Source organism: Balaenoptera physalus (genome assembly GCF_965194825.1).
Source record: "Balaenoptera physalus genome assembly, chromosome: 11".
In the NCBI taxonomy this organism is placed as follows: domain Eukaryota; kingdom Metazoa; phylum Chordata; class Mammalia; order Artiodactyla; family Balaenopteridae; genus Balaenoptera; species Balaenoptera physalus.
Genome location: NC_138896.1, coordinates 27,743,056 through 27,756,923, shown reverse-complemented (window position 1 = coordinate 27,756,923; position 13,868 = coordinate 27,743,056). Strand labels below are relative to the sequence as shown.

The 13,868-nt window shown below is 37.9% G+C and overlaps 2 protein-coding genes across 2 annotated transcripts in view; one reads left to right on the top strand and one right to left on the bottom strand.

Annotated features, from left to right (window-relative positions):
• The window catches only part of CENPQ (centromere protein Q), a 177,161-nt gene that overhangs the window by 133,963 nt on the left and 29,330 nt on the right, over positions 1 to 13,868 (top strand). The gene's annotated exons all lie outside the window — the stretch shown is intronic.
• Positions 7,820 to 12,824, bottom strand: PGK2 (phosphoglycerate kinase 2). The gene has a single exon (XM_082411692.1). The coding sequence runs from the start codon at positions 10,625 to 10,627 to the stop codon at positions 9,224 to 9,226; it is 1,404 nt and encodes a 467-aa protein (XP_082267818.1). The 5' UTR covers positions 10,628 to 12,824; the 3' UTR covers positions 7,820 to 9,223.

Here is a 13,868-nt window from a genome sequence, read left to right as displayed (position 1 = left end):
TTATGGAACTCCTTTCTACGTAATCCATTTAACTCAACTAAAATCAGCATGTAAACACCATTCTGGTGACCCAATATCATTTGATCCTGTCAAAAAAAATACCACACAGATCAGTGGGAGCAATCCATTTACCAGGCAGCACACCTGTGGAACTAAGGCCTTGCCATGGGGCCCGACACACCCTATAGTTTCAGTTGTGACGCTTTTGGGGGCATCTAGACACCATTTATGGGGTAGAGGGTTGAGAGCAGCCCATAGGGGAGTAACTGGAACTGAGACCCACATATGTAGAGTTAGGATACACTTCAGGGGGACTTAGATATTTTCAAGGACCTTCCCCAAAACACAGGAGCCCCCTGAGACCCAGATATGGGGCAGGGACCCCTGCTTGCCCATGTCAAAGAACGGTATTGAACATAACATATCTGCATATAATTTTAAAAAATTGATATTAATAATGCCATGCATAATGTCATAGGGAAATAAAATGAAGCTGATTCATAACAAATTACATATATTTCAATACAAAAATTTTGGTGCACAGTAATGCCAGAAGACTTGGTGAAGTTGTCAGATGATTGCAGCTTCTTTTAATGAATACATTTGTATTGAAAAGAATAAGAATGTCACAAACCATTCTGTACCAGAAGCACAGAGAAATGAAAGGACAGAGATGTGGATGGACACCAGAAAACATAGGATTAAGATAGTTAAAGACCAGACAAGAGAAATGGGGAAATAACCTTAAATAGAATTACAAGGCAAGACAAATGAAAGACTGACAAACTGAACAAATAAGAAAGTAAGGATTCCTTGTAAATGAGCTCAGCATTATTATAAATCCATTGTTAAAATAATTCCTTGTGCTATGATATGGATCTCAGGGGGCCACTGTGCTTTGGAGTGAAAATTTCTAAGGCCCCTTCCTGTGTCTGGGATGGAAAAGAGTCCACAGTACCATCCAGGAAGAGTGCTCAAGCCAGCCCAGTATCTGTGTGGGCCCAAGTGCTTATTTCCCTTCCTTGCGTTGCTCTCCGATCCTCTACATATGGAGTGATAAGACACAGCAGTGAAGCAGAAAAGAGAAACCAAGACTTTTTTGTCTTCAGGATATGATTATCTTCATGATACTAATTATTCTACTGATTTGATAAGTATAATTTCTAGCTATTGAAAAATTCTGTGGGGAAATAAATGAAATATAGGGTAATTTGTGTATGTCACTGTAAAGAGCTGGACAAATGATTGCCTGATTTGTTTCCCTATTTAGGGCATATATAGCCTGAGTCTAATTCTTGTCCCACTTGTTGAGGATGCCCTTCAGCATTCAAGACTTATAATTCTTTGGACCACAAATCACTAATTATTGACCATGCATAACAGTTTGTCATATTCTTGCAAAAAATATAATTTTGTAAGTCTTTCTGGCTTTTCTCATGTGTAAGTGAATCTAGAGGGATTTTACAGGTGTTTTGGGACTGTTCAAATTTCATATGTCCTCTCAAAATAACTATTGGCATGAGTTTTGTAGATTATTTCTGTTGGGTTAGAAATAAGGAGAATACAGTTGTAAGTATGCTGCATTCCTGCAGACATAAATGTTGGTTCAAACTATGAAGTGGACATTACACCATCTAGTTCATTCCAGCCTTGGGTATGTAAGGTAAATCACACAAAAAGAAGGAAAGGAGGTATAAATGGCATTTCCTTGTTTAGCATAATTGCATTTTCAGATTTGGGTAATATTGTGGTTCTGCAAAATCATCGTGCAAGTACTTAAACTGTTTGGTTGATTCAGGAAGGGAAACACTGTTTTCTTTAGTTAGTTCCACTTGGATTCTACTTCTGAAGTGTAGACTATCTCCATACCTAAGAAGTGGGATGAAATCACACCAGTAACAATTGACTTTACATGTATGTAGTACTGTCATTAGAGAGTAAAGGATATGTATGTATCAAGAGTTTGGAATTCAAACTAAGAAGCAATTGCTTATATTATTGTAAGTTACTGCAAGAATAGGTTCCAAAACACCACTGGGTGCCTCCAAGGTATTCCCACCTCAGATACTGAACAATTAGGAGTAAATGCTCTGACTTCATTGTTAGCCATATCATTCAAGTTTGCCAGATATTTTTTATATTTTTTCCACTGACATCTTTGCTCTGTCTGTAGTATCCCAGTATATCTAAAGAAGTTTGATTCCCTTTCTCAGTTTGACCATTCTCGCTGAGTGGGGTAAGTATGGATTTTTGTTTGGAATATTTTATGCAAAGCACTAATTCTAGATCACATTTCTTCAAGCTATTTCTATCTCATTGGCAAAGTTTTCTGCTAAGTCTCACCTTCAGATTTGAAATTCTCAGCTCCCTTAACTCTCTAGCCAAGCCTGTGTTAGCACTAGTGTTCTTTCCTATCCAGGAAACCTCAATCCTAACATTCTCAGGACCACAGAAGAGTACTCTTAGGAGACCTTTTTGCATTGGTCCTTTTAGCACTCTCCAAAAAAATTTAAGTAGCAATAGTTTATGTCAGTTTTTAGGAAATAATTCTAATTTCTCAGGCCAATTTCACCTTCTTCTCTGAGAAGACTTGTGCTTTTTCTCCAATTGTCACTTTTAGGCCAGTTCTACTAAAAGTGCTTCCTCCAATCCTTTGCTTTGTTAGAAGCATAATTTGAAGAAGGAGCACAATGCTTTATTATATGTCCCATATAGTTGTTAAATATATATTGTTTCCTGTAAATACTTCCTCTTTTATGATCTTGTGAAAATATTCTTAACACTAAGAGTGGTATGACAGATAAACCATTCTCCTACTATTAATAATATAAGAACTTACATATTTAGAACTTTCTGCCAAACACTGTGGTGAGTGCTTTAGAAATATTATCTCCTATGATCTTCACACAAACACACACAACTAATACCTTAATGTCATTTCCATTTTGTAGACAAGAAATTAAAGATGCATGTGTCTTCCCACTAGTAAAATATGCAGAATATTTATTATTGAATATTAATATCAACTTCTTGTGACTTTCAATAATGAGTTCTCAATGGTTATACACGAATTCCACTTCCTGTGTTTCTCTAGTAATTGATCATTCTGTATCCTAGCCAGCTTGCTTTCTTTTCTGTAGCATCCTAAATGGAATACTCAGTTTCTTTTGAAAGTAAAAGAAACTTCCTGATTGTGAGAATGAAGTTCCTGTTATGTGGCACTGGGAACATTGTTACACTTCTGCTTTCATTGGGCAACTTGTGTTTTACCACTTATTTTCAAACATCATGTGAGCTATATACTTTTAATTTATAAAACACAACATTATCAACAGAAACCTTCTATGTGCTAAATACTGTACTAGACCCTGGAGTAAAACCTTTGAATAAGATGTAGTCTCTGACCATCAAGAGCTGGGGGAGATGGATATGCAAACAAAAAAAGTCCTAATAATCTTAAAGAGTGAAATAACAGTTTTGCATAAAGAACAAAAAGCCCCAAAGGTGTGATTCCTTCCTCTGGATGTGTGTCTTGGGCAGGGGGACATTAAAGTAAGGCTTCTTCCAGGGGTAATAACTGGGCCTGTCCAGTTAAATCCATTTTCTTCTCAATTGTATATGATTTTTCCTAATTGAAAAGATGATCCATGCACCAATTTAAACTATAGAAGAGAACATTCCATGAAAACTAAGCCTCTTCCTGCTATATATTTCTGCTATCTTCACAAGCAACCAAATCACAGCTTTAAACAACCACCGAAAACACACAGGCAAACAAAAACAAAGCAAACCCTAAAATGTACAGGTATCCTCTGAACAATCAGTTTTCTCCTACAGACATGAAATTTGGACTCACCTTCTCTTTATCTAAATGACTCTAATAAGGCAAAGAGTAATTGGATATATTTCACTATATTTTATTCTATCTGTACTTCTTTAAGTTCTCAGATACTGTAGTTTGGGGGAAATTTGCTTCCATGTATACAGAGTTACAGTCAAGTTGCAAAGGAATTTATATTGGAGAGCCAAATTAGACCTCTATGTCTTGTGTCTATTAGCTTTTGGCCCTTTTTCCCTATTTGTCAAGAGTCTTAGGTAAAAATTGCAGCCAGTGGTTTCAAATAAACCAATAAGGGTTTCAGAGTCATATAATTTGGGAACTAGAAGAAACCTCAGATAACATATGGCTAATATAACATTTTTTTCAGATATAGGCACTCAGAGAAGTGAGATGATTTGCCTCAATTAAAACGTCAAGACAGTGCCATGACTGTCACTAGAACTAATTCCTGCTTCCCTTTAAAGTGATCCTTATTCCATACCAGTGGTTCTCAGAATAGCTGAAATAGGAGCACTGGAGAGCTTGTTAAAACACAGATTGCTGGATTCGACTCTGAGTTTGTGATTCAGTAGGTTTGCTGGATGGCCCAATAATCTGCATTTCTAACAAGTCTCTGGGTGCTGTTTCTGTTGGCCTGGGAAGAACACACTGAGAACCTTGTTCTACGGCTTGCATTTTGAGTCCTTTAGTCTGTTTGGGGTAAGTATTCTCAATCCCAAGCCACTGAGAATTTACTACTAAGCATTTCTCACTGGGCAGGTCTATGTCATCTTTTCCCTCCAGTAAGATATCATCTCTCTGCAGTGCACTTAAAGGCTTTATTTGGTAATGGCTTATTCTAAGACCTGAAGGTTTTCTGAGCAATTACTTATTTATCTAATTTAAAGCCAGTTAATGTATGCATGCTTCTTAAAATACTGAACACTAAAATACTTTTTTATCATATAACCCTCAATTTAATTGATCAAAATTATTCTCCATCACTATTCATGTCTGTCTAACTGGTCTAACCTTGCAGCAAGGTTTGTGAATTATTCTGTCCAATTTCTAATCTCCTCCTGACCTCTTCCCACTGCTTCCATCTTCCCTCCCCTCCCTGCTTCAGTACCTGTGTCCAGATGGCCATACCAGAGGTAGGCCATCAACCTGCGATAATAATACTTTTTCTTTTCTCTTGTTTCACAGACACAAACCAACAAAAATCATGCTTCTTCTAAAGAACTCATAATGTCTAAAAGAATTCCAAGGGTTTTTTTGGAATATATAAGAAAACAAATATTAAATGCTTCAAGCAAATGTAACTGCCTTATTTTTAAAAAAAATAGTTTTTAACATTTTAAGGTCTTTTTTGCTTTTCTAAAAATGTGATTTTTTTAATCAACCACTATAAATAACACATTTAACTTATGCCAGTTGCTTTCTATGAAAAAAATTATGTATGTTTTCAGAGGAAAAAAACTAACATTTACAGAATTTAACTAGGATTATTGACGGAAATATTCTCAATCAACTATCTGTTCTGCTCACCTCTGGGCAGACGTGAAGATCCTCAGAGAAAATGAAGAATGATAGTGAGACAGGATAGTGCCCCATCTTGGGGACACTGAAGGGCATCATGTCCTCTTTAATCTCTCTTTTCTTCCTTTTTTTGGTAGAGAGTGCAAAGAACCACAGGAACATATTTTAATGCAAGAGTGGAGCCATTATGGAAGCTAAAGTTGATTTTTTTGTGTGTGTGCATTTAAACACCTACACATTCAGAGACCATATTTGGGTAGAGATTTGTTTTCAAATGAGATTTATTTTCAGATGATGAGAGGTTGCATCTTCTGAAGCATTTTATGAGCCTTAATTCTTTTTTAAAAATTTTATTGGAGTATAGTTGATTTACAATGTTGTGTTAGTTTCAGGTGTATGACATGGTGATTCAGTTATACATATACGTATATTCATTCTTTTTCAGGTTCTTTTCCCATATAGGTTATTACTGAGTATTGAGTAGAGTTCCTTGTGCTTATGCGCTTTAATTCTTCAGAGAACCTTTAGGAGGGCTTCTGTATGATTCCTGCTCCTAGAGATTCAGGCCAAGTGCAGGTGATGGCAGAGCCATGTCTCTAGCCTGGGTCCTGGGATGAGCTCAAGAAGTGTCTACTTACCCATAACCACCCTGGAATGTCACAGGAGGAAGAAAGAAATTTCTACGTTGACATTTTGGTCTGGATAGTTCTTTGTTGTGAGGGATGTCCTGTGTTCTGCAGGATGTTTTGTAGCATCCTTGGTTGCAACTTCAAGATGCCCCCAGCATTACTACCTGTCCCGGTCGTGACAAACAAAAATGTCTCCATTCTTTGGCAAATGTCTCCTATGGGGAAAAGCTGTCCCCGGTTGAGAACCACTCGTCTATAGACTGACTAGTATAGAAATTGCCACTGGTAAGTGGGACACTGCCTTAATAAAACTCATGAAATATGGCATTCACTTAGGGGTCAGGTAAAGGAAAGTGAATAAAGCAACATGGAGGGCTGGAAGGTGGTGATCATTTTTCTGCCGTGGCATTTGGTAAAACTGTTGCCTATGTTATGGAGTAGACAGAACACTTCCTTACAGAGCCTAAAAGGATAGGAAAAGTGTTTAGAAAGAGGCAGAATGTCAGTGTGTTTTGGCTGTTACATGTGGTTTTAAGCAAACAATGAGCACAGTCAGGATATATTGGACAATCTCCCTGTTGCCTGCAATCTAGATTGGCCAATAGACCAGGAAAAGTGAGGAAGGCCAGGAAAGTCTGAGAGCAGAGTTGAAAAAGCAAACTGTCTCAATACCACAAACAGCAAGAGAAAGACTGTCACTCGTAGTTTTTTCTCAAAGGTCTCCCATTTGGCTTTTCAGACAAAAATATGAAGAAGCCACAGGCAAAGATGTGATTATAGGTGTTGCCCTCCCCCGCTCCCCACAATCCCTGCCTACATTTTCAGGGGGCCACAAGTTAACCACTCTTAAAATGAGGAAGAGGAAAGTGGACCCAGCAAAGAAGCCAATTAATTAAAAGCAAGAGTCAAAGGATTAAGAGTTACAGAGAGAAGAGATTTTTGGGTGAGGTTCTTTCACAGGGAATTAAGTAGACCAGAAATCTTGATTCTGGAGAAAGTTGAAAAATCACTAGTCTGGCCTTCAAAGGCTTTTTAATTGTGTGATACATGAAGAAATCCTTGGTTTCTTAAACTGCACCAGCAAGGAGGAAGCCAGGAAAGCCATACAGTGGTCTAATGTGGCCCAACCCTCCAATATCTCAGAAGATGGCATGGAAGATTAGGAAATAAGAAAATTTCCCAGATGACCAAACTTGGGGCCAAGAAAGGACAATGAATAAGAAACTTCCTCCCAAAGAAGAAAACCAGAGTCTAACCAAGGAAATTCTTCTACTATCAGGTCAAGGAGTTCTTAAAATTTCCATCCAGCATGATTTATTTCAGGATTGTAATGAACTGATGATTTTTTTAGGTGGGGAATGTTATTGCAGTTTTTCCAGTTCTTTTCCACGTTTGTATATTGGGTGTGTGTGGAGAGGAGTTTCAGAGGTATAAGAAAAATAAATGACTGTAGTTTTTTGGCTCACCAGACTGTTGGACTCCCTACTGGATCACATAGAAAAGACTGTGTATCACCCAGAGATACCCAGTTTTGAGTGGACTGCAGTAACTGAACAAGACATTTGATTGTACCTCTTGGAGAAGGCATGTTTTCTACATATAGGACGAAGGATACACGGATGCTTGTACTTGGATATTTGGGTGGCCAGAGTCCCAGTCTATCAGAAGCCATTACTTTTCCCCTGGTATTTATTCCCACCCCCTACTTTCTTTTAGTAATAGAATCTATTGATTTGTAGTTGAATATGAGTTATTCATCCAGAGAGAATACATTCCCAAGCCTCCCTTGCAGAAAAGGACATATCACACAACTAATAGCCAATAGAATAAGTAAAAAAATTCCTGAAATTTTGGGATCCTGTATTTAAAAGAAATACATTGCTCTGCACTAACTTCCCCTTTGGACTGGCTATCAAGTAATAAAAACTCCGACAGACAGCTCAGGCACGTGGAACCCCCTTATTGGGATTAGCAAGTTTGTTTCACAAGTTTGATTGCTTAGATGACCTCGTGGAGAAGAGACCACCTATTTGCCCCAGACTTTTATGCAAGAGAGTAATATGCTATCTGCTTGTTTCAACTACTCTAATTTTCGGTTTCTTCTATATTGATTTTAAGTCTATATCTTAACTCCTTCATCTTCCCTAGAGTTACCATGGCATTAATATTGTCCTTAGGAATATGCGAAAATTTCAGGTATATTAAGATTGAATTTTAAGCTTAATTATTCAGGATGTTGAATATATAGAATTGATCAGAGGCTTTGGGACATAGGCCATTACATCTGGGATAAATTGCTCTTCACTTTCACTCTTAATTTGTTAACAGCATTTTGGACCAGCTCTTTGTCTACAGAATTTGGCGAAATATACTCCAATAAGTATTTTCATTTCTTCTACATTTCTCAGTATTTTATTATTCTATTTTCTAATATGGAAGAGTTTTCCTATCTTTACTTTTCCCATAACTAAACTATATATATATATATGTATTTTTGTCTCAAAACGTCAGTTTTAAGATTTAGCAGTTATATTATCTATTTATTAAATAATATCTGCTTTAAAAATAAAACAATTATTTCTTTATTTGAAACCTGGATTTAATTTGTAGCCCCCATTCTAACAGGCATATATGTGTACTCTTGTACATCCACACCCACAGATATAATTCCTTCCTTGGGTTTAATTTCTTTCCCTTTTTAACTTCTCAGGTTTAATATGTATCTTTTATTTCTCTTCTTTCTTATTTAGTAAAAATTTCCTCTTAGCAGAGCTTTAATGGTACCCACGAGTTCTTAAATTTAATTATTTTTCTCAATTTATTTGGGCACTTTCATTGTTTAATAATTTGTCAGCTTCTACCCCACCCTTCCTCAGCAACTTTTGTTTTGTCTTGTTTCCATGTTTCAAGCAGTGAAACAATAATAAAGCTGGTCTAAAATTAAAAGAGAGAGAGATTCAGCTTATTCAACTCACTTTAATAGGCAACTCACTTTCTATGAATCACAACAGTGAAGTTCAAATGAGATCTTGAAGAGAGTAGGCAAATGCATGACAGAACTAAAATGAGTTGTGTTGCTGTGCTGATGTTAAGAGGTCCTGATGGCCCATCCCTTGGTGACTGCCTTAGTCTTGATTTAGGGGTCAATTTTAGCAAAAGTCAAGTTGAGATGTAAAAGCACTAAGTTGGCTTAAAGGCTGTGGACAGAAAACAGTAGGAAGGGACACTTTGGCAACTACAGGTTGCTGAGGGCATCCACTCCAGGAAGGACTTTACCTTCCAGAAGCTCTAGACTGGCACCTCCTCCAGTGCTCACGTGACTGACTTTATCTTCAGTGTTCCATTTGGCACAGCAAGTAGCAGTGTCTCCACCTCCTATAATGGTGATGCAGCCCTTGGAAGTGGCTTTCACAATTTCGTCCATGAGGGCTTTGGTCCCCTTAGCAAAAGCATCCCATTCAAATACCCCTAAAGGTCCGTTCCACACAATTAGCTTGGCCCGGGCCACCACTTGCGCATACTTCCTGTTTGTCTCAGGACCACAGTCCAAAGCCATCCAGCCAGCAGGTATCCCTGATTCTATAGTGGCTTGGCCAACCTTAGCGTTCTCTTCAAACGTGTCAGCAGTGACAAAGTCAACAGGAAAGGTAATGTTCACACCATTCTTTTCAGCTTTGGCCATAATCTCTTTGACAATCTTCGCTCCCTCTTCATCGAACAGGGAAGCACCAATCTCCATGTTGTTGAGTACCTTAAGGAAGGTATAAGCCATTCCACCACCAATAATCATCTCATTGACCTTGTCCAGCATATTTTTGATGAGTTGGATCTTGTCTGTCACTTTGGCTCCACCAAGTATAGCCAGAAAGGGTCTCTCTGGGTTTTCCAAGGCTTTGGCAAAGTAATCCAGCTCCTTTTTCATCAGGAATCCAGATGCCTTCTGGGGCAGATTCACTCCCACCATGGAACTGTGGGCCCGGTGAGCTGTGCCAAAAGCATCATTGACATACACATCACCTAGCTTGGAGAGGGATGCTCGGAAGGTTTCTATTTTATCTGGCTCAGCTTTAAGCTTATTTCCAGAAGGATCTTGGCCCTTCCCTTCTTCTTCCACATGAAAGCGCAGGTTCTCCAGCAAGATGACTGTACCGGTAGCTGGGCTAGCACAAGCTGTCTCCACTTCTGGGCCCACACAGTCCTTTAGGAACAGAACGTCCTTGCCCAGCAAGGATTTGAGTTCAGCAGCAACAGGCTCTAAGGAGTATTTATCAGGCATCGGAACACCATCAGGTCTACCTAAATGACTCATGAGAACCACCGACCTGGCTCCGTTATCCAGGCAGTATTTGATGCTTGGGAGGGAGGCCTTGATTCTTTGGTTGTTTGTAATCTGGTTCTTCTTCATGGGGACATTGAAGTCTGCTCTCATGATGACTCGTTTCCCTTTCACATCCAGTGTGTCCAAAGTTAACTTCTTAGAAAGAGACATCTTGACAGTACCAAGACAGGCTAACACAGATCCCAGTGTTGATGAGAACCCCTTTATTGCTGCTGAGATGGTGGGTGGGTGGTGTTTTCTAACGCCTTTCGCTTTGGCCCGCCCCTTTCTTCCCTGCGCTGTCTCCCACATGGCAGCCATGATTGGACTGGGGAAAGGAGACCTGGCTCTGCGATTGGTCAATGGTCCTGTCAATCTGAATTTGGAGTGTGTTGCAGGGTGCAGATTTTAACTGCCAGGGCTGAAGCGGAACCCGGAGTGGTGGTAACTGGCGGCTTGGGGTGACAGTTGGGGAGGTCAAGAAACCCTGGAATTAGAACGGCCCTGAGGTCTAAGCCTACTGCTGGTTCTTTTCCAGATCCCTTTTAACGATTGCTTTTATTCTTTTAAAACAAAACACATACCCCCTCACCCATGTCAAATCCTGATTATATTGAGGTGTAAAAACTTGTGCAATGCCACGTTAAAGGAAAGATTTGAAATAATGGGTCTATGAAACCTTGTTTATTCAAGGCAACATAATATGCTTCTGTTTTTTTTCTTTGTCTTGACAAATATTTCTGTTAAGAGCATAGCGTGGTGTTAGCCTTTGGCTTTAGATACATTCTAGGGTGGGGTGGGAATAGCATATTTTAATTACCTTGCTTCTTCCATTCTCAGTCTACTGTGAGAAAATGCTTGGTGGCTTCTTCAGGAGAATCCCATAACATCATAGCAAAGATAGTATGAGTAAAGCACTCAAGGTAATGGTGACATTTCTTTCAGGCTACGAAATTATGATGAGACTGCTTACCTTATTCTCTCCTCTTTCTCTGTTTCACTACCTGCATAACTTTAAAATTTATCTGAAAAGAGGCATGGTTTCATGAGGATGAAAACATCTACTTGAACTGAAAATGAGTGAGAGTTTTTATTTTTGGAGAAATTATATATGACTGATTGGCTTAGGAATGAAAACTGTGTAACTTTTTACTCAGTGCAGAATTAGTTAGAAATTAACTCGTGCAGTAACTTTATGTACAGATTAGCCAATGAACACATTTTAATGTATATCGCTGTTTTTTTGCATATTATCCTATTTGTCCCTCCATCTGTTCATCAATCCTTTTAACATAGTTCTGTTACATGACTATTAGGTAACATTTACTATTTCATATTTTGTTTTTATAATCTTATTTTTTTAAATAGAACATACAAAGAGCACACACAAATATGGCCCAAAATAAATGGCTTAAGTTGTCCAAATCACACATAGGTAATTTCTTTAGGACACAATGGATTCTTATAGATCTTTGTTACTGATTATTAATTGAGGTAAACACTTAATAGGACAAACCCTTGATGTGAGAGCTAAGATGGGAATTTTAATTTCACTACAGTGAGATTAATAAGACATTATAAATATTATATTATAAAATAAGACAAATCATTGCCAGTTCAAACTAATGCTAGGAGAGGATGGATGTATTGTTAAAGTTAGGTTTTGATTGGTTTTCCCTAAGGAGTCCAAACTGCAGATGCTGTCACCCTGAGTAACAAGGAAATGTGTTCTGAAAGTTATGTTTTAAAAAGGTGTTGCAAACGGGAACACATTAATTAAAAATTTCATAAAAGACATTTGAAGTTAAAGAGTTTAAATTCACAGTAACATGTTATTTTTAACTTATTAATAACTTCGGAGTCATATTTATAAGGATATTTCAGTAATTTTTAAGCATATAGCTTTAAGTATATTTTGTTATTCTACAATAAAATAATGAATTATTTCATCAAAATGAAAAAATAATTCTAGGCTTATTTGTCCATCTAACACAGAAGATTCAGTTTATTAGATGAATTTTTATGACTACAGAGCTCAAAAATTTCAATAGAAAATAAAAATATATGACATCTCTTGAGCAACCATCCACTGAATTTTCATAAAACAAATCATTTTATTTCTTAAGGCAATTACTTTATCATAGTTGTAATATCTCTGATAGTGGTCTGCATAATGCAAAAAATACTTACTAATTTTAAACAATTGTATCCAGTTGATTAGCTTTGATATTGTCAAAACGTTTGCCTTGTACTGATAATACTTCTTGAGGCTTTATTCATTATAATATGTTGAAGATACACTGCCATAGAGAAGGGGTGCAGGTGGGAAGGAGAATTGTAGTCTGTGTAAGCTCTAGGCAAAGGAAAGACCAATAATAAGAATGTATCTTTGTGTCTCCAGCATGAACTAGGGAAATTGGGAGAGTTATTAGAGAGACCTATTACAGGGGACAAGGATGACTGATTTTGAGAACTTAGCATAAGAAAAGTATTGTTGAAGAATATATATATATATTCAACATATATATATATATATATATTACGGCCAGACATCCGTAATTTCTGTAAGATTAAGATTATTGAGCTTTTGCACTTCCTGGGGTGGGGAGGGGGGCAGAAAGCAGTAGCCTTCAGTGGAAGTCCAAAGCCCAAGGAGAGCAGTTGGACTGCTGTCAGGGATTTTTGTTGCACTCTTTCTCTCTCCCTTGTGTCCTGTTGAGATCAAGTTGGCCAGTGTGGCCAGGAGGGACTTAATTGGAGCAGCACTAAAGGGGTACAACTTGTGAACTTTGACGCGTAAGTTCTGGCCTCACAACTCAGCAAAATAGAGTGTCAAGTGAGAAAGAAACAAAAAAACAAAAAGAAAAAACAAAAGACAAGAAAAAAGAGGGAAAAGGAAGCCCACACAAGAAACAATAAACCAGTGCCTTGGGACTGGTTCTAATTATCTCTCTTACTGTGCCAGTTGTAATGTGAGGACCATGCTAGGGTTAGACTGAAGTGGGAACCCAAGAACAGTTATGCTTAGGTCTGGAAGGCTTTCCTCTCAACTGATGATCTGGGGATAGAAGTTACTGCAGTGGATGAACTGTAATATTTCCTGGAGGACAAATGACACCCATGGTGGAAATAGGAATAAGGAAAAGGGAATCATCCACTTCAGCGTAAGAGGCTTTCTTGTTTGATATTTCCTTCCAATTTCAACACACACAAACAAACACAAAACACACACACACACACACACACAAAATTAGTGCCTGAGTTTGGCTCACCTTGCCAACATTAGTAACCAAGGCAAAAAAATATTTACAGGGGAAAAATTTCAATATATCTGAGCGCTCCCACATTATAGGAGAAAAGCAACATATAGCACAATATACTAAAGAAGGCAAATTCATGGGAATTCAACACAAAATTAAAATAAATGGGAAAATAATCCTAGAGAAATAAAGATAATGGAAATAGCAGGGATGATGAAGCAGTTGGAAGCATAACCACTCGAACACACTGGACATAAAAGAAGTTGGAATGTATAACTCAAAGGGATACGTTGCATAGTAAA